This window comes from Sceloporus occidentalis, unplaced genomic scaffold, assembly GCF_023333645.1.
Source record: "Sceloporus occidentalis isolate IW3139 unplaced genomic scaffold, rSceOcc1.0.p SCAF_17, whole genome shotgun sequence".
In the NCBI taxonomy this organism is placed as follows: domain Eukaryota; kingdom Metazoa; phylum Chordata; class Lepidosauria; order Squamata; family Phrynosomatidae; genus Sceloporus; species Sceloporus occidentalis.
In genome coordinates, this window is record NW_028316997.1 from 9,624,325 (window position 1) to 9,645,292 (window position 20,968).

The following is a 20,968-nucleotide window of genomic DNA, read 5'->3' on the forward strand; positions in this document are numbered from 1 at the left end:
GTAGGTGTTATGCTGTACAACCGTCAATGTCTGCCTCAGTATATAGTGATAGGTGTTATGCTGTACCACCGTCAATGTCTGCCTCAGTATATAATGATAACAGTAAGTGTTATGCTGTACCACCTTCAGTGTCTGCGCCGGTATATAATGGTAGAAGCTATGCAGTTTTAAAGTGTGTGTGTGTGGGGGGGTGCCACATACAGGGAGATTGCTTATATGGTGTTAGAGTGAGTGGGTGTTACATTGAGGTTTTGTGTTAGTATGTTGTGTATGTTTTATTTTAGTTACTGGGGTGCAGGGACACCAAAGTACAGCACCCTGCTTAAACCTGAGGTTTAGGGTAATATGCCCAAGTTGATATACATTTAGAGGTTGACTTTTTGAACTTTAAGCAGTAAATAATCCATTAACTTGTTTATGCATACACCATTTGTGCCAGATTGATCAGGACAGAATGTGGCTGTAACATCTCATGCTGTCCACATTATGTGACAGCCTCAAAATGTCACCCTCTGTCCATGTAATCAACAGATTTCCCTGTACTGAACTCAATTCTTCACAAAGTAGGCATTGTCTACACCCAATGTGGTACTGTATTGAGATACCAGGCCATCGGGATGGAATACCCCTAACAAGCATTGTTCAGACTAAAGTGGTGGTATGATGTGGTATTATGCACTATCGCAGCTGTAGCATCCTCACCATGTGCTCTAGTAGCTCAAAGGGAGATTCCAGTTGTGATATGCACTTTAATGCAGCAGGGCTGCCTCTTCTGTTTCATGTTAAGTGGTTTAATCCATTTTTTTTAATTTTGGAAGACTGTATATTACGCTGTCCTTTGAACTTGAGTAGTAGCTGTGGGGCTTTCTAAGTCAGTAAGCTGAGATATGGATAAATGTTTCTTAAAAAAAAGCCCTTTTTACTAGATTTGCCCCAAAAAATGCATTTATTTAACATTTGGTTATTTTTATAAAAAAACAAACAAAAATAATCACGGAAGAAGTTCACCAGTCCTTTGAAGCTATGCTCCCCAAGTGTTTTTTCTACATGAAATAGTAATAAAGACTGCTAAGCACTTACATTTTGGTCAAAAATCAGGAACTGGTGGGCACTGGTTTACTGCCAAACCCAGAAGCAAATGGGGAATACGTAATGACCTGTATTACCCAAGGCATAAAAGGTGCTTAACTACCATGTATAAAGGAATTAGTGAAAAAACTATTTTGTATTATAGTCTCTTTCAGTGAAATCGGAGTTACTTATAGACAAATGACAAGAACTGGGTATTTGCTCATATTCTCTGGTAGACGGTCATTATGTATTCCCCATTTCCCCCTGAGTTTGGCAATGCATGTCACTGTCTGTACCTGGACTGGTGCATTGGCTATAGTGTCCACTATATTACATTCCTTGCATAATGTTAGCCTGTAATGTATATAGTCTTTTACAGGTCAGAATAGGCAGTCGTAATTTGTGGGTACTTTAGTTCCTATAGTTTTATCCTTTTTGTTGTGTCATGGATATATAAACTATACTTGCTTTTTAAATGCCAAAGGCCAAGTCTATGTGGCTCCTCTTAAGTCCACATTATTGCAATTTCTGATGCAAGGTTTGTAAAATATATCTGCTACACTGTTACAGACCTAACAGTCAATGGGTTAACATTTTCCCCAACCTTTTAGCTAAGATAAAATTTCTGCTGCACATGATTAGCTGTGATATTCTCTCTTGTCAGCAACTAAAGAAAACAGGAACAGTTGTTAGTAGTGATGCCAGTGAGCTATGTTTAGCACATCTGAAAGACTACTAAGATTCGGAGACAATCACTGGAATAAGTTGCCCCTGTTTTTATTTCAAATTAAGAGATGTGAGGTGAGTCTGTCAATGCTCGTGCCAACGCCTTTTTGACGTATTACTGGCACAGGAGGGTTTCTGCTTCTATGCCAACACGCAGCTCAAGTAAAAGTAACAGAGGTAATGGAAGAGTGAAGAACAACGATAACAGCCTTTCGAAAATAATAATAGATCACAAACTTTCGCGTCTACTTGGGTCTTTTGTTTAGGTATATTATACATTACAAACTGAGAGAATTTAATCTTTACTAGAAAAGCCTATATGTTGTGTAAACTTGTTTAGATAATGCTTTATATTTTTGCCAGAAAAAAATGTTTTAGTTCAGAAATCTATATTCCCTTTGTCCTTAGAATCCTTTTAAGTGGCAGGAGCTTGACATAATACTTATACTCATGATAATGAAATGAAGGACAAGGTTCTCATGGGCAATGAGTCAGATTATGACCCTGCTGAAAATGTAGGGCACAAAATGGTGTGTTGCCTCAGGCTGTTGGTCTTCTAGATATTTCTAAAACCTGAAGGCCCAGATGAAACACTGTCTCCTAAGGCCTGTAACATATTATATGTGTATACCTCAGGTAAAGGTGTGCAGGATCTGCAGGATTATCCCTCCATGTTATCAACAATTGTTATTTGCAAGGCAGGGTGATGTGAAGAAAGAGAACATCAGAACAGATTGTGCCCCTCTTAGGGGTAATTGGGCTAAACGTTGAAATATCTCAAAATCAGTTGATAAATATTCAATCTATCTATATGCTTCGAGGTGCGGCCCGCATGAGCAGGGCCGAACTGGCCCACCGGGAAATTTCCCAGTGGGCCGGCCGGTCCATAGGCCGGCAGACCACATTCAATGCGGCTGCCAGGCTGTAAGACCGCCTCCGCCAGCCGCTTAGAACACATGACATTCGAGGGGGCAAGCTCACAGAAGAGGAGAGCAGGAAAAACGAAAAAAACTAAAATGTAAGTATTACCAAACAAAATTGTTAGGGGTTATAGGAAAGTGGACCCATATTCAAGGGGGGGTGGGGGGGGTGGCTGTGTTATGGCATTAAAAAATACATATAAACAGGTGTGTGGGGCTGGGAGGTAATACACATGGCAGTGGGGGCATCAATAGACAAGAGGGTGGTTGGGCATCACATTAAGCAATACAAAGCACAAAGGGGGGCAATACACAAGGTTGTGGGGGGCATTAATCAAACGTAAAGGGGGCCTGGCTGGGGCATCAATACACAAGGTGGCAAATATACAAAAGGGGCAGTTAATGACAAGCAGTGTAGAAAATACATTTTTTATGCTTCAGTGTGGCAGAGCCTGTCCTGGTGTGTGTGTTTGGGTGTCGGTGTGGCAGAGCCTGTCCTTGTGTGTGTGTGTGTGTGTTTGGGTGTCGGTGTGGCAGAGCTTGTCTTGGTGTGTGTATTTGGGTGTCGGTGTGGCAGAGCCTGTCCTTGTGTGTGTGTGTGTGTGTGTTTGGGTGTCGGTGTGGAAGAGCTTGTCTTGGTGTGTGTGTGTTTGGGTGTCGGTATGGCAGAGCTTGTCTTGGTGTGTGTATTTGGGTGTCGGTGTGGCAGAGCCTGTCCTGGTGTGTGTGTATTTGGGTGTCGGTGTGGCAGAGCCTGTCCTGGTGTGTGTGTATTTGGGTGTCGGTGTGGCAGAGCTTGTCTTGGTGTGTGTGTATTTGGGTGTTGTTGTGGCAGAGCCTGTCCTGGTGTGTGTGCATTTGGGTGTCGGCGTGGCAGAGACTGTCCTGGTGTGTGTGTTTGGGTGCCGGTGTGGAAGAGCCTGTCCTGGTGTGTGTGTGTGTGTGTTTGGGTGACGGTGTGGCAGAGCCTGTCCTGGTATGTGTGTGTTTGGGTGTCAGTGTGGCAGAGTCTGTCCTGGTGTGTATTTGGATATCTGTTTCCTGGCACTTTACTTTCTGTAGGAATAAATTTAACTATTTAATTGTTACTTATGTAGAGATAAAACACACTCCTAAATTTGTAGTCACTTCAGAGGACAAAACGTTCTAGGTCCAGAAATCAGTGAGAGGAAAAGTAACGGTTTTGTGTTATTTACTCTATTACAATCTGCATATTTTATTAAAAAGGATTAGTGGTACTAAATTGTGGCTTCAGGTATCCCATGCATGATGACTTATTTTAGTGTACTGATGTACTCTCAATCCCATCACATAAGATTCTATCCTATATATTCTGCCAAGCACTGGTGTTCTCTTTATCCAGTACACATCGATGCCGAGGAATTAAGATTTTGTCTATTTTATTTATTTCCATAAAATGGTGACCAAAATCCAGGCCTTTGATGCTCTGAATCCGGCCCTGCCTCCAGTGCGCATCAGCCATCTTAAATCCAGCTTGTACCTACTGTGTTCTCCAGCTGTGTGCAGTTTTATTTGGCTAAACTTGTTTTAAATGTTTTGTGGACTGACTTTGTTTTACTGTTCAAGTAATTTAGTATTGATAGAATGACATATAAATTATTGTCAAATTAACCCTGTATTAATATGCATTATAAAGATAAAAGGCCATAAAAGGCCCACGCACTCATACATTTCTGATAAAGTTGCCCAATGCAGAAAAATCTTGGACACTCCTGAACTACAGAATTAGAAGCATAAGCATTCTCCAACCTGGTAGTCAACATAACTAGGGAACTACACTCTAGAAACATTAGGTTTGGTCATGCCTTTTAAATGCATAGACTCAATTAGGTAATACCTATATACAAAGTAGGACTTTCCATAAGGCCAAAATACAACATTCTTGAGTGTCAAAGAAAGGATAACACCAGAGAAAATAAATGTCCAACAAGGTAGTGCATTCAATATGTCAATTTTATTTACCTCGTTTGGCCAACCTCAGTGAGAACTCGACACCCAGTAGGTCAACGCCCAACAGGTTTCACGCCCAACAATGGCACTTCGTCATAAGCATACTGACTGGATTATCTCCGGTCTTAAATAGTGTTTACCAAAAGTGCTACATTTAAAGAGGAACATAATTTGTAAATACAGATTACATGGATACAATTAATTGGTTTGTATTTCTGCAATGATTTACATTACACAGTTATGATTACTTAACGTAATATTAATTTATTTATACAATATCTTATATTTATACAATGATTTACATGATTATACAATTATAATTAATTGACATAATTTTGAATATAATCAACATGATAGTCAGAAAAGTTTCATGTTCGCTATTTTAGATTAAATTATGTCTATACCCAAATAAACATTATAATAAAGTTAAATTGATTAACATCAACATTTTAAATCAATAGCAACATTCATGTGGCGATTCATAAATGTGGTGTATCTCATTTTAGAAACAATTTAAAAAAAAATGTGTCTAAATATATAATTTAAATCACATTAATGGTTAATACCCTTTGGTTGCCTGATGGCCAATTTAAAAATCCAAAATAATTCCCTTTTATTTAGTAAATTTTGTTTATTCTCTCCTCTTCTAGAACTTATTATTTTTTCTATGGCTTGACATTCAAAGTATTTTTTGTCACCCTTAAAGCAGCTCTGAATATGTTTATTAACCATTGAGGTTATGCTATTATTGGTGATATCATTTAGGTGTTTTCTTATCCTTTCTTTTAAACATACAGCGTTACAAAGCTGATTTAAGTCTATTTTAAGATGATTGCCCTCTGTCTCTCTCGTAACAATTGTGTGTTTTATTTCTATCACTGGGTTTGAAGTCAAAGTTAACCCACACAATAACTGGATCACTAAACCATGCAAAATGACATAAGACTTTAGGGTTTCATTCCATTGTATGTCAAATAACTGCAGTTTAATGAGACTATTTTGCAAAATAAAACCGTTATGGTTTGTGTCTGGAATCAGCTTGTAGCTTTTCCTGTTGTGCTTGAGCTGCTTCTACCCAAGGTCATTTCTAAATTTAACCAACCACTTAATACTTAATTTTAGAAAATGTGAATGACCCAAGCTGTACAAGCTGTTATTCCAGTATAAAGGCCTGTGGTTAAGGCCTGTGCGTAATAGTGTTTAGATGAAGACTGGAAAAGGTGAGAATAACTTTTAATTAACTGTAATTCCGCAAGCAAGAGTTGATTTAAATGGGAACTTGTTTTTCTCTAAAAAATGAGAACTGGTATTCTCTAAAATGAGAACTGTAGTCATAAACAACAATAAAATGCAAAGTAGTTAACAAATAATAGACTGTAGCTATATCAGCTCCTCTTTCTAAGATTGAGCTCTACCTTTTGAAAATAAAAATAAATATTCTAATTGTTTTATAAATTATAAAGTTAGAGTTAAATAGAATGGTCTAACATGTAAGTTTGCAATAGCAGGGTTCTCTACCCCCCCCCCCCCATTCACTGTAATACCGCTAATGAGTCTGCTTGCACTCTTTAAATAAGTGTCATGTGTCAAATAGCACATTATTCTTGGTTCTAGGTATCCCCTGTTGGAACACGGAGGGGACAAGGAGCTACAGCTAGCACTGCCAATACTATGAAAGCTGTCATGATTATTATTGCTGTTCTCGGTCTACAAATTATATAGTTCTCCTTGGAAGAAAGTGGAATAAGTTTATTTACCATAGGTTCATAAAAACTGCTTATGTTCCTTTAAGTGGAAACATTGTTAGGATGTTGTGGTTTAAGTGTAGCGATGGAAGAAAAAACTGAAAAATTGGGGGGAAAAGGATTTTTTATTCCTGGAAAAATTGAAAAACATATGGAATGTGGAATATGTTCTTTTGCAATGATAAATAATATGTTGAAGACCTTCATGAAAGACTTCTGAGAATTTATATAAAGTCTCAAATTATCACATGTTCTCTCACCTGAAAAAAAGCAAATCCTGGAACACAATTCAAATACTTAGAATCTAAATTATTCCTATTAATGTTCTCCCCCATCAAGGTATAATGTTTACCTATAGTCTGAGTCTGGCTGGTTAATTGTTGTTTTTTTCCCATCTCAGAAATCCTGTTCTCATGCATAGTTGAAATGTTCTTAACATATACAGACCTTGTTCCATTTGTAACAAAAAATAAAGTTTTAAAAAGCAAATTTAGTTTATTATTTACTGAATAAGCGGTACCAATCATAATACTGTTATATACAGTGCATTTCATATTCCCAATGTAACAAAATGATTTTTAATTTGTAGAACTACTCCACTCTGCTTTTCTTTTTAATTTTTTGGAAAAGAAATTCATTTTTTTTCTGGGGAAAAACTTTTCTTTTTCATGCCTTCAAAATGTATAACTTCAGCGTCAGGTCAGTGGCGTCTCTTCAAGGGTATGTGTCTCTGATCAAGGATGGTGTATATAATATAACAGAAACATATGGAGGAGGAAAATATATAATGGGGAAAAGTGATGGCAAGGGTGAAGGTAAATATAAGGCATAAAGGGGGAAAGAGGTGGCAGGTATGGAGGAATATATGACATAAAAGTGGAAAGAGATAGCAGGTATGGAGGAGTATCAGTTAAAAAAGGGAAATGTTGCCCTTTCTACGCCAGCTACGTACATGGTATATAGCTTGCAAAAAAACTAGAATGCCAACACCAATGCCAAGAAACAGCGGGAGAAGGGGCAAATGCCTCTGGGGATTTTGCAGAATCCCACCATATGCATTTGTTCAAGCTACACCGTGAACTTTAAAGGGACCATACAGCTATAATATGCATTAAATGGCATATGATGGGTGGAGTGTCCCTTCAAAGTTTGATTGCTGCCATCAGGCAGCCTATTATAGCTGTTTGCTACCATAGTAACAGATGCTGTGGGGGATTAAGTTAAAGTGCCAACTAATCTATTGTGAGATCAGATGACTGGCATCCTGGCAAAAAAACTGATCCTTGCTACCAGGGATCGTGACATTGCAAGTGCCCCCCTCTTCTACAACTAAATTCCAACCAATAAAAAAAGTAAAGAAAACACGCACAAATTTAAGCAACCAGTGAATTCAGTAACAATGTACTTTATTTGATTCAAGTATACTATAATGTATTAAAGGTATATTATAGTAATTTGTGTACTGGGTGAAGCTCATACACATTACCTGCATAAATGTTCTAATTATTATTTATTGTTTTATATAGCACCATCAAATTCCGTAGAGCCGTAGACAGGACATAACACGTAGTATATAACATAACAATTTGACTCACAGAAACAAGAGGTGTTGAGGGCCCTGCTCAAACGAGTTTACTGTGGGGTATTTTATACAAATAACTCTTATACAGATGTGTTTGCACACAAGTGAGATTAATTTGGGAACTTTGTTTTTTTTAGGATCATATAAATTTCTATACCAATAAAAAAATGATGGAAGAAACTGTGGAAGACCAACCCAGTAGCTATGAAATTCAGTTTGCCATTCAAGAATCTCTGGAAACCAATGCACCTCGTTATACTGACAGGTTAGACAAAGTCCTTTTTTGTCATATAGGTTCACTGACCAATGTAGTAGAGGCACCAGGAATGGACTGGGTACTTTGGAATGTCTCCATCATAAAAGTTTACTGGAATTCTAAAACAAGCAATGTGACATTTGTTTTCCTGGTAACATTTTTTTAAGAAAAAGAAAAAATCTAATAATGTTGCTTCCATAAGTATTCAACCCCCACATATTAGTGAAATACCAAAAAACACAACTTCTAATAATTACAGTTAAATATCGGCTTTCAATAAAAACTGTGACGGAATTGTCATTCTCCAGGCAGGGAATGTTTGCTCAGACTATTGGTATTGGGCAGAGCTTTCCTGTTCTCAGCACACTTATAGGACACCAATAAGGCAGTTCACATAATACAGTAACAATTGTGGTATCAGTGGGGGTCTAGACCTCCAGCTGTGCCCCTGATGCCAAGGGTCCTATTTCCAGCTCTGGAATTTCCAAACCTTTTCCCATAGCTGTGAGATGCTAATAGATGGTACTTTTTGAATAATGGCTTCTTACGTGCCACCCTTGCATGCACAGTAGTGTTATGTATAACTCTTGATAAGGTTTACTGGCACCTTTACTACACTCCCAGCACTAAACTCTTCAATGTTGGTCTGTGGCTTCGCTAACAAGCCTTTTTCATTTTACGCATTTTTTTTATTTATTTAAGAGTTTATCTGGGAGTGATGTACTGTATATTTATATACTTATATATACTACAAGGTACATGAGTTTATGTAAACCAATTATACCAAAAAAAGCTCATTCAATCTTTTTCTTCTCTTCTTTCAGGAGCCTCTGTTTTAGATGTCTATTCATTATTTAAAATAAATAATGTTATCAACGTTTTGAAACTGATCACATCCGTCACTGTAGAACTCAGTGTTAGGGTAGATTTCATCAAGGTGTTATGTTTCCTTAAGTCATCTGTGTCTTTGTAACGTATAGGAAAAAATTCTTAGTGTTTATGTCAGTGTTGAGTTTCCTAGGATAACTTGATGTTTCTTTTTCATGTGCTCCAAGGCAATGTACCATGAGGGTTTTTATTTTAGAAAGCTCTTTGCACTTGTAAAATAAATCTATGTATTATGTGATGCACTTGCTAAATAAAAGACACAACATCCCTCCTTATCATAAAATAAACCCTGACAGCAGCAATCATTCACCTACACAATAAATCGTATACATACTTCAGAACTTACTAAATAATTCTTATCAAACATTTAAGGATACATACTTAAAACAAGTAAAGCAAACATTGTTCATATGTTTAGCTTTTTTTTTAATATATGTATATACAAATTGTACCTTATATGGTTTAAGGATTACAAATATACATTATCAAATATCTTTAAACTAGTTGTACACAATTTTTTGTTGTGAACTTATGGATGTCCCTTTAATACTAAAAACTGTTACGCATGTAATTCAAAGTATTCAATTTGGTCAACATTGATGGTACATCTTTGAGTCCAGGCATAACAATGTTCAAGCATAGTCAAGCCCTTAATCTATTAAAACCCAGCTAAAAATACAAGCCTGATCAGCATTCGGTGTCACAGACCAATGAGGTGAGATGACTAATTCAGAGAAGGTCTCGGTATGATGGTTTGTAAAGAATAGTTTCATGTTTACAAGCACATTCTATTGGCAAATGGTTGATATTGTTCTCTGAAGCTAAAATTAGAAGGGGAACATCCAGTTTGGGGTATTATGATGCTACAATACCCTGTCGCTAAAGTTCGTCACACTTTCCTGTCTGTTTTTGAAAGTGTAGTTGAGTAATAGATGATTGTAATAAGGTTGAAACATGGGTGCTAATTAACAGCTGCTTCAGTTCATTAAATGTTATACTTTTCACTTTGGTTTTCTAATTTTTGCTTAAATGTTTTTTTATCTCAATGCCATAACTAGGTGGTCCACTGCCCTTCAAAATGTGTTGGTCCCCATTCTCCTTTCCACAGTGTGATCTTGGAAAGATGAGCTCGAGAGCCTAGTTTGGTGCAGGGAGATTTGTTCCATTTGTACAGACATCATCTGCTCATTGCATGGTCCACCTAGGCCCAGGCAAAGTGGGCAGCATGTAATGACATAATCTTAAGGATTGAATGCATATGATAATCATGTAGCAAAACAATTATGGGATGTATGAAAGGTAACTAACATTAATCTTTGTTGCTGTCCCAAATTCATGCCAGAGAAGTGCCACCACCCACCCCTCTAAACCACAGTCCTTCTTCTGAGTGCTGGGGTATGATGTAATATCCCAGCACTTGGCCCAATATGGCGGTTGGCTACCTATTTTGTGGCTGTCACTATCCTGGACCTGCTGCCCTAGGCTAGAATGCATCAATGGTCACTACAAATGTGAAAGTTACACCTTTGATATGTATCTAACTATATATTTATTTTAAAAAGCTTTACAGTATATTGTTGTTACAGGTTTGTACAACCCAGTGAGATAAACCGGAAAATTGTGTCTGCAATAAAACTAGGTAACGTACTTAATTTTATTCTTATATAAACATAGTAGCCAGCATATTTCAACTGAATAGTAATGACTTTTTTTGGGCATTCAGGGGAAATTACCGAACTACAACAGTATATGACTTATAAATATGCCCTTGATGAAGCTGATGAAAAAGGATGGTTTCCTTTACATGAAGCTGTAGTACAACCAGTTGGACAAATCACTGAAATAGTTATTGATGGTAAGTAGTCATAGAATGACTATCAATGAAAAGTGGTAGGGAAATTGTGATTTAGTCATTATTGTTTTATAGGGGCTATTTCCTTGGCTTGAGTTAATAAACTCACCACCTATGGCCCAGTTTGTACTTTGGAAATAAGAGGGGTTGAGCTAATTTTGTTGAGTGTAATTACATAACTCCAATGCACAAAATGAACTGTATTCAATATCAGAGTTAAATATATCAAAAGTAATCAATGGCAATCTTTCACTAGATTGGATTGGAAAAAGTAGATATATTTTATAGATTCATTAAATGAGATCACAAATACACAACAAGGACATTATTTACATGTTTTTTACAATTTTGAAAATCCCAGCAGAGAAATGGTTTCTTATTCTGTATGATTCGATGGACAAATATTTTTCATGTTCTCCTCATATCATGAATGGATACACTAGTTTCACAAAGCATCTTTGTTCTTTTATAATAAAAACAGCATCAGGCAAATCATTATGGGAACAGAAGACCAATGATGGGGAAACTCCTTTAACTCTTTCTGTAAAAGCTGGATTGGTAGAAAATGTCAGGGTCCTACTCGAGAAGGGAATCTGGCCAAACACCAAGAACAGAAAAGGGGAATCTCCTCTTCTTATTGGTAAGAATAATGTTGTAATTGTTAATGTCTTTGGATAAAGTTCATAAGCATATTAATACAATATAACTGTTAGCCCGTGTTAAAAAATTTACCAGTATGTTAATATACAGGGCAAAATTGTGTGCGAAGTGGACATGGCATCTCAGAAGCAGAAATGGTGCCAGGACAAAACTACAGTATTTCACAAAAATGAGTACACCCCTCACACTTTTGTAAATATGTTATTATATCTTTTCATGTGACAACACTGAAGAAATGGTGCTCTGCTACAATGTAAAGTAGTGAGTGTACAGCCTGTATAACAGTGTAAATTTGGGTTTCCCATCAAAATAACTCAACACTCAGCCATTAATGTCTAAACCTTGGCAACAAATGTATTATGAAATCTTCAATAATTCATGAACGTCTCCACACTGGATTATGCATCATACAAGGACAGATCAGGCCTGTGCCAGTGCTGGACCTTCATGATGAGTAGTTAAGTTAGAGCATTAAAACAACTATTCTCCTGTAAGCTCTCCTGACTCTTCCCCTAGTCAATAAACCCCAGTGTGTTAATGTAGCCCTATTGAAAGGACAGATACAATGGGATTATGCTTATTAGGAAGTAAATAATTGTATACATTGTCTTCTCCTTCATAGTTTGTTCGGGAAATTGCTTGTTTTTTTTTGTACCAATTATAATTTGTAATTATGACATAGCTACAATGCTCATCAGTTGCAAGTGCAGTATTAACCAGCCAATGTGTCAATGCATCCTCATCCATTGAAAGGACAAGTATAGTGGACCTATGCTTATTCTATGTGAATTAAAAACATAGGATGTCTGGTAAAATACATATATTGTCCATTGTCTTCTCTTTCACAGTTTCTTCAGGAAATTGCTCTGTTCTCTTTTGTTTTGTAGCAATTAGGATTGGGAATTATGACATGGCAACAATGCTCATCAGTTACAACTGCAGTATTAACCAACCATGCGTCAAACGATGGTCAGCAATACATGAAGCAGCTAAACAAGGGCGCTCTGATCTTATCTCCTTACTTTTGAAAAATGGAGGAAAGGTTGGCCTCAGGGATGGTTTTGGTGTAACACCGTTAGGGGTTGCTGCTGAATATGGACACTGTGATGTACTGGAGCAACTGATTCATAAGGGTATGTGAAAAGTAAAGTATAGTGTTGACTTCACACAAGTAAGAGTGCAACAAGGAATGACAAAGATGCTTTTTAATATTATCAGCACACCATATTATATAATATTTCAGGTGTGTGCTAAGCTAGTCAGGTGTATAGTAATATGTTATCTTTGTACTTCAATAGAGCTTTACATAACAATGTACTTCCAAATATACATTTGCAAACAGTTTTTTTAGGCACATTCATTAGCCAGCCTTCACTCGTCCTCATTTTTGTCAGTGCCCTTTAAACTTAAGATGAGTCCACCTTAAAATTGTTTTACTGTATAGCTTTCTTTCAGTTATAGTTTGTACCTCCCTGCCAAAATCTTACAAGATGGTTAATATGTTTGTTTCCTCTGCCTTATGAACCTTGAAAAATCTTACAAGTTACCACATCTAATAATGTTGCTTGGAATATGCCATCATAGGTGGTGATGTCAATGTTCAAGCAGATGATGGATCCTCAGTGCTATCTGATGCAGCCTCTGGTGGAAATCCAGACTGTGTAGCTCTTTTATTGGAATATGGTGCAAGTGGAAATGTTCCTGACAAAGAAGGCAATCTACCCATACACAAAGCAGCTTATGGAGGTCATTATCTGTGAGTAGTACTTTCACTCACATGAAGATCAGACGTGATAACATTAATACAGAGACATGATAACATTAATATGGAAGCTCAACAAAGAATTCAGTAAATTTTTCCACGCTAAATACAGCTTTAATTTATTTGTCTTTATTAAATAAGTACAAAGCTAGGTGGAACAGCCTCCCATCAGAAGTGGTAGGTTCTAATACAATGAGGAAATTTAAACATGTATGAGATGGGCATAAAGCTTAACCCCTTCAGGACCGGGGTTTGTTTTTACCGTGCTTGCACCAAATGACCAGAGCAGTTTTTGTGCTTTTGCTATGTCTTCATTCAACTCTCATTGCCCATGACAGAGGTCAGATGTTTCTTGTAGTTGGCCACCAGGTTTGCACACATCTCAGGAGGTATTTTGTCCCACTCCAAGTCATTAAGATTTCGAGGCTGAGGTTTGGCAACTCGAACCGGATTAAGGTCTGGAGACTGGCTAGGTCACTCCAGAACCATAATGTGCTTCTTCTTAAGATACTCCTTTGTTGCCTTGGCCATGTATTTTGAGTCAATGTCATGCTGGAATACCCATCCATGACCCATTTTCTATGCCTGAGCAGAGGGAAGGAGGTTCTCACCCAAGATTTGACGGTACATGGCCCCGCCCATCGTCCCTTTCATGCGGTAAAGTTGTCCTGTCCACTTAGCAGAAAAACACCCCCAAAGCATAATGTTTCCACCTTCATGTTTGACGGTGGGGGTGAAGTTCTTAGGGTCATAGGCAGCATTCCTCCTCCTCCAGACACGGCGAGTTGAGTGGATGCCAAAAAGCTTGATTTTGGTCTCATCTGAGCAAAACACTTTCACCCAGTTCTCCTCTGAATCATTCAAACTTCAGACGGTCTGTACATGTGCTTTCTTGAGCAGGGGGAGCTTCCGGCTCTGCAGGATTTCAGTCCTTCATGGCATAGTGTATTACCAATTGTTTTATAGGTGTCTATGGTCCCAGCTGCCTTGAGATCATTGACAAGATCATCCCGTGTAGTTCTGGGCTGATTCCTCACCGTTCCCATGATCACTGAAGCTCCATGAGGTGAGATCTTGCATAGAGCCCCAGACCGAGGGAGATTGACAGTTATTTTGTGTTTTTTTCCATTTGCGAATAATCACACAAACTTTTGTCACATTCTCACCAAGCTGCTTGGCAATGGTCTTGTAGCCCATTCCAGCCTTGCGTAGGTCTACAATCTTGTCCCTGACAGCTCTTTGGTCTTGGCCATGGTGGAGAGTTAGGAATCTGATTGATTGATTGCTTCTGTGGACAGGTGTCTTTTATACAGGTAACAAGCTGATATTAGGACAGTGCTCCTGTATAAAAGACACCTGGGAGCCAGACATCTTGCTGATTGATAGGGGATCAAATACCTATTTGACTGAGTAAAATGCAAATCAATTTATAACTTATTTGAAATGCTTTATTCTGGATTTTTTTGTTGTTATTCTGTTTCTCATTGTTCAAAACAACCTAATATTAAAATTATAGACTGATCACGTCTTTGTCAGTGGGCAAATGTACAAAATCAGCAGGGGATCAAATAAATTTTTCCTTCACTGTAGCTAAACATCAGAGCAACCCAGTGGGCAACCCAGTGCCTAATGGCACATCTAGAGTGTCAGCTTGCACCAAAGGGCAGGGATAATCATGCAACCCCTGTTCATGTAGGAAAGATAGATGCTCTCTACACAAGATTGACTTCTAATGCATGTGTAATGCTTATTTTTGTCTGCATTCTGCACAAAGACATGTTATGTGCATTGGACTATAAAATGTAGGATTAGAGAAAGTAAATTGTCTGTTTGAAAAATACGTAAAAATTAATTTGAGATTAACAGAACATTTTAGGTGACAATAATATATAGTTCCTTTTGTCTTAGTGACCTGAGTTTGCACCTTCATATTTTCACAGTTCTCTTGACTATGGTTTCCTTGGGAAGCTGGTGTTCTTGTGGTCTATTTCTCAAATGCCCAGTGACATCTGATTTTGTGTGTCAGATTTAGTATATTTGAACAGTAAAGTGAAAATCAAAACAAAAGTGAACATAGATACTGAATCTTCACTTATATTCTACTGTCAATAAATTGTGTTAATAAATCTAGTTTTGATGTGTTTATTGTTTGACACTTCTCTCTAGAGCACTAAAGTATCTTGTTCCTGTAACATCAAAACATGCCATCAAAAGAAGTGGCTTAAGTCCCATCCACTCTGCTGCAGATGGACAGAATTTGCAGTGCCTGGAGCTGCTAATTGAAAATGGTTTTGATGTCAATGAATTGTTGGCTGAACATATTTCTGAAAATTATGATGACAGAAGAAAAAGTGCATTGTTTTTTGCAGTATCCAACAAAGATGTTCTGTGCACTGAGCTGCTGTTAAAATCTGGAGCTTTTCCAAATCAAGATCCTCTAAACTGTCTTTTAGTGGCAGTACGAGCTGGAAATCATGAAATTGTGAGATTGCTTTTAGCTCATAAAGCAGATGTCAACTGCTACTTCATGCAAGTGAATCATACCCATTTTCCAAGTGCAATACAATATGCACTAAATGATGAAATTATGCTAAGGATGTTGCTAAATAGTGGATACAATGTTGAAATGTGCTTTGACTGCATGCATGGTGGCATTTTTGGTGCATCATTCAAGTGGCCATCTTCAGATGTGCTACCAGGATGGACATCATGCGTCATAGAAGATAGTCCTGTGAGTATTTGTATACTGCAACTCAGAGGTATAGACTTACAAGCAAGTAACCTACTCAGTGAGACCTGAGTGAAGTTTGGTGAAAGGTCATCTTCATTGCGATTAGTCTATGCATTAGCCTTTATGAAGTGTCTTTTGCTTTAGCCTGAACCAGGTTCGGACCAGCCCTTTGTAAACAATGTTGGACTAGACCAGGGAGGCAGGAACATAGCAGGGTCATGTAATGCTAGGTTAAACACTAGGCTGCTTACAGCTGGAGGGAAATCTGCAGTTGAGGTAAGGAAGTGAGTGAATGAAGGGGGAGGAGGTAAGGGTATTATGGCTGCATGTATGTTAGAGTGAGAGTGTATAAGCGTTGGTGTCAGCGTGAATGTGTATGTATAAGTGTGGGAGTGTGGATGTGTAAATGTAAGTGTGTGTAAGTATGAATGTGTATAGGTAAATGTGGCAGCATGGATGTATATGTGTAAGGGTTTGTGTATGAGCATGAATGCGTATGTATAAGTGTGCATGAATATGTAAGTGTAACTGTTGTGTGTGAGCATGAATGTGTGTGTGAGAACATGGAGGTGCATGTCTAGGTGTGTATGATCAAGTACGTGTAAGTGTTTGTGTGTGCATTGGATGTTTGTGAGCATGGATCTATATGGATAAATGTGTCAGCATGGATGTAAATGTGTACGTGTTTGTGTGTCAGCATGGATGTGAATGTGTAAGTGTATATGTGTAAATGTGTGAGCATGGATTTTATGTGTATTAGTATGGATGCGTATGGGTAAATCTGTTAGCATAGATGTATATGGGTAAATGTGTCAGCATGGATGTGTATGTGTATGTGTGTATGTGTAAATGTTGGTTTGTGAACATGGATGCGTAAGTGTGTCAGCATGGATGTGTATGCGTAATGATTTATGTGTAGACATGAATGTGTATGTGTTAGTGTGCATGAGTGTATATGTGTAAATGTTGGTGTGTAAGCTTGGATGTGTATGCGTGTATATGCATTGGATGTGTAAGTGTGTTGGAGCATGGATGTGTATTAGCATGGATGTTTGTATGTGAGCATGGATGTGTATGTGTGTGTGAGCCTGGATGTGTATGTGTATGTGTGTGTGAGCCTGGATGTGTATGTGGGAGCATGAATACGTGTGTATGTATGAGCATGGATGTATACGTGTGAGAGGGAGTATGTGTAAGTGTGTATGTGCATGTTTAAGTCTTTATGTGTGTGCGCATGGATGTGTTAGTGTGTGTGAGCATGAATGCATATGTGTGTGAGCATGGATGTGTATGTGAACATGAATGTGTATATGTAAGTGTGTATGTGTAAGTGTGAGCATAAAATGTGTGTTTGTGAGCATCAATGTGTATGTGTGAGCATTAATGTGGAGGGGAGCTAGGGACTGATGGGGGTACCAAATATAGGATCCACCCTGGATGCCAAATACTCTTGGTACACCCCTCGTTATACATAGACAACTTGGAAGGTCTTCTATCTTCTCATAACTGAATCTGAACTGAAGTGTTATGCTCCAGTTTTTGCCTTCCCAAATGCTGGGTTCCTGTTTAATTAGAGAAAGTGTAGTTTTCAATAATAAATACTTTTGACACACATTAATAACCAAATATGATTACATGTTACTTAACCTTTTATACAGTAATCATTGTTATTTCTAATCTATAGATATAGTTCTACATCTTTCCCTAATACTATAATTGTTTTTTATAATGAAGTATACATAATGTGGCAATTATTAGTTATATATATTCTTTTGTTTCTTTCAGTTTTGTGACTTTGTTACTGTGTCATGGATGAAACATCTGGTTGGCAAAATTATCAGAATATTTGTGGATTACATGGATTATGTCCCTTTATGCACAAAATTAAAATCTGTTTTGGAAGTTCAAAAAGAATGGACTGAAATTCATGAGATTTTAGGTAAATATATGTTAATATACATCTGCATTGGAAAAGGCAGTGCCATTTCTGAAGTGTAGAATGAGATATGCCCTCCAAACAAAATTGGTGTAAGGCATAATTATGTTGCTGTATTGCTGTATAAAAATGGTTTGCTTTACAAAGATGTGTTTTTTTGTTTTGTTTTTTCTTTTAGGAAATCCTCGTCCATTAAAACACTTGTGCCGGCTAAAAATACGAAAACTCGTTGGACTGAAGAGACTACAGAGAAAATCATCAATAAAAAAACTGCCTCTACCTCCTATGCTAAAATCATATTTAATGTATAAGGAATATGATTTATATGGGGAAGGACTACATTTTGATATGGAATAAGCAAATATATACACCTTTCAATTTTTTTAAAGGCAGTACTAAACATGTTGCTTTCCGGGTTACTCAATGAGGTATTCTTTCTTCTGTGCAACGTCTCTAAATTGTAAGCAGTATAATATTAACTTGCTGACATTTTTCCAGATATTGTTTCTGTATGATAATAGTTTCATAGTAAATGAATAGTAATATTTAAAAGTACCTAAAAGAAAATAATTTAACGTGTATTTTTTTAAAATTTCAACTAATAACAGTGTAATGCATGTATGATTATCCACAGCTCCTCCTTATGGCCTATCACCTTTTACATATTGCATATGTATATATATATATATATATATATATATATATATATATATATATATATATATTTCAGAGTCACTGTCATCTTAAATTGTGTCACCCACAGACTTGTAAACTGCCTGAAATTGTGAAGCCCTGAAAAAAATGTTTTTTTGCAGACAAAATCTGAAATTTGGGGAAGTGTTTCATTATATACAATAACTAATTCCTTTGCACTGGATTCAAATTCACCTTACCGAAAGGAAACCGTCTAGTCCCCAAATTTTTACTTTTTGTATTAATACTGTTTATTGGCAAAGCGTGGTACAATAAAACACAATTCTTGTAAGTGGAAAATCAGATACATAGTATGCCGGGAACAGCAGAAGTACAGTTTACACAAAGTCATTGAAAGGCATCGTACATTGTACATCAGAACAATACCGAGGAGAGTAATAATGTTAACATTTTGTCAGAAACAACGCCGGTTGTTACTGAAGGGGTCGTACATCAAAGTGCACCTGCTAAATTAAACGGAAAGAAAAATAATAAAATGCTCCAAGGGTACAACACGCTCTGATATCTGATGGTTGAATCAACACGGTTACTGAAGTGGGGCTGAAAAAAGAACCAAAGTCCTCAGAGCTCCCTGAAATCACAAAAATGTAGAGAAACAATGTTTACCGCAAATAACATAGGTCAAGCAACTGAGGTGAGGAGACAAAAGTTGCCCAGGGCAGCCATTTAAGGCCATTGGCATATTCTCGACTGTGAGCAGAAGCCACAAGGTCATCCATGTGTGAAATAAGATTGACCTTTGCTATCCAAGCAGTGACAGGGGGAGGGCCAGGTGTCTTCCAGAATCGGGGTATGGTAGCTTTGGCTGCTTGTATTAGATGTATGGCTAACGATTTTTTGTAGGAGCAGAACGAGGCGTGAGTGTGGTATAATAGCAAAGTCTGGGGAGAAGCCACAAAATCTGGATCCGTAATGTCCTGTATTACTCTCACCACTGTTTGCCAGAATGGACGAATGTCGGCACAATCCCACCATAAGTGCCTGTACGTACCATCCTCCATCCCACACCTCCAACAAAGAGGGGAGACTCGAGGAAGGAAACGGTGCCGGTCTGCCGGAACGGGATAATAGTTTATAATTGCATTCCTGAACCATGCTGGATATGGCCCCCTTGTGTGTGACAAATTTTTACTTTTAACACATGTTGGAGACCACCTTACATGGACCCCATTGCATTTTACTACATGTAATTTGGAGCATGCATTCTTTAGTTACTTAAATTAGCAAATGAGGCTTCTGTTTCATTTAAGTAATCCAAGGCTGTGTCTGCTGCAATCTGGAAGCATTTAAGTGTAAACATTGAATCAGCAGCCATGTATCCTAGCAAAACATCTGTGTCCAGATAACTTACATGCCTCAGTTCCCTTTTGACTACAGAGGGATTTCTACTGAGCATGCGCAAGAATCATACAGCAGTATGCTCCATGCTTTCAGCAGAGGCACCTGGGGAAGTAGTAAAGTGAAACAGAAGTGTCATATTTACTTTTAATAAATGCCTGCACTGGTCTGAATACAATAAACCCCACGCACTAAACCCCACGCAAAAATCAGTCCAGTATGTTTTTAACAACATGCAGTTTGTTATATATATATATATATACTTGATTAGCTCATAACATTCTTATGTTTATTATTTGACTTTGTTTACTTTGGAAGGAAGCTGTAATCTTAGTTTTTATGAGAAACAGGCAAAACATTGTGGAAAAAAGTAGAAACCACCTTACATTAAATCAAACCTGTAAGAAGGTGTCTCAGGGCACTGTGTTAAATGCAGCTGAGCTGCTGTCCTCCATTGTTGGATCACTGCTGGGCAACCATAGTCTGTCTTCTGGAAATTGCTGGACAGACCATCAACTCAGCAGCCCGTTTCTGCCAACCAGCTGCAAACCTAGGTACTAACAGGTGGCCACTGGCATTAACAGGTCCCTGAACAAATCTTGGAAGAGAACATTGGTGCATGATGTCATGTCCTTCTGCTCACTATACTTTGAAGAACCACATGTTGTAGCACATTTGAACCTTCAAGTAGATCACTCTTTAACCCTCCCACTCTTGAGTTTCCCATCCCCTTATAATGAGGTCTCATCTTCGGATTTAATGGCAATTTCACCATTCTCTTTCATCATGCCAGGTTCCCTACCTTTCCCTTTTCCT

The 20,968-nt window shown here is 37.7% G+C and overlaps 1 protein-coding gene across 1 annotated transcript; it reads left to right on the forward strand.

The window, feature by feature from the left end:
• Positions 1-8,185: 8,185 nt before the first annotated feature.
• On the forward strand, positions 8,186-18,457 carry LOC149302823 (ankyrin repeat and SOCS box protein 15-like). The gene is made up of 9 exons (XM_089482158.1): positions 8,186-8,280; positions 10,746-10,798; positions 10,883-11,014; positions 11,493-11,651; positions 12,559-12,804; positions 13,256-13,427; positions 15,600-16,164; positions 17,950-18,103; positions 18,279-18,457. The coding sequence occupies exons 1-9, from the start codon at positions 8,186-8,188 to the stop codon at positions 18,455-18,457; spliced, it is 1,755 nt and encodes a 584-aa protein (XP_089338284.1).
• Positions 18,458-20,968: the final 2,511 nt, after the last annotated feature.

Bases quoted from the DNA above. Each gene is read 5' to 3' on its own strand.
- LOC149302823 (XM_089482158.1), top strand. From the start codon at position 8,186: ATGGAAGAAACTGTGGAAGACCAACCCAGTAGCTATGAAATTCAGTTT. The intron at 10,799-10,882 runs GTAACGTACTTA...TTGGGCATTCAG, and splicing joins TGTGTCTGCAATAAAACTAG to GGGAAATTACCGAACTACAA. The intron at 18,104-18,278 runs GTAAATATATGT...TTTTTCTTTTAG, and splicing joins TGAAATTCATGAGATTTTAG to GAAATCCTCGTCCATTAAAA.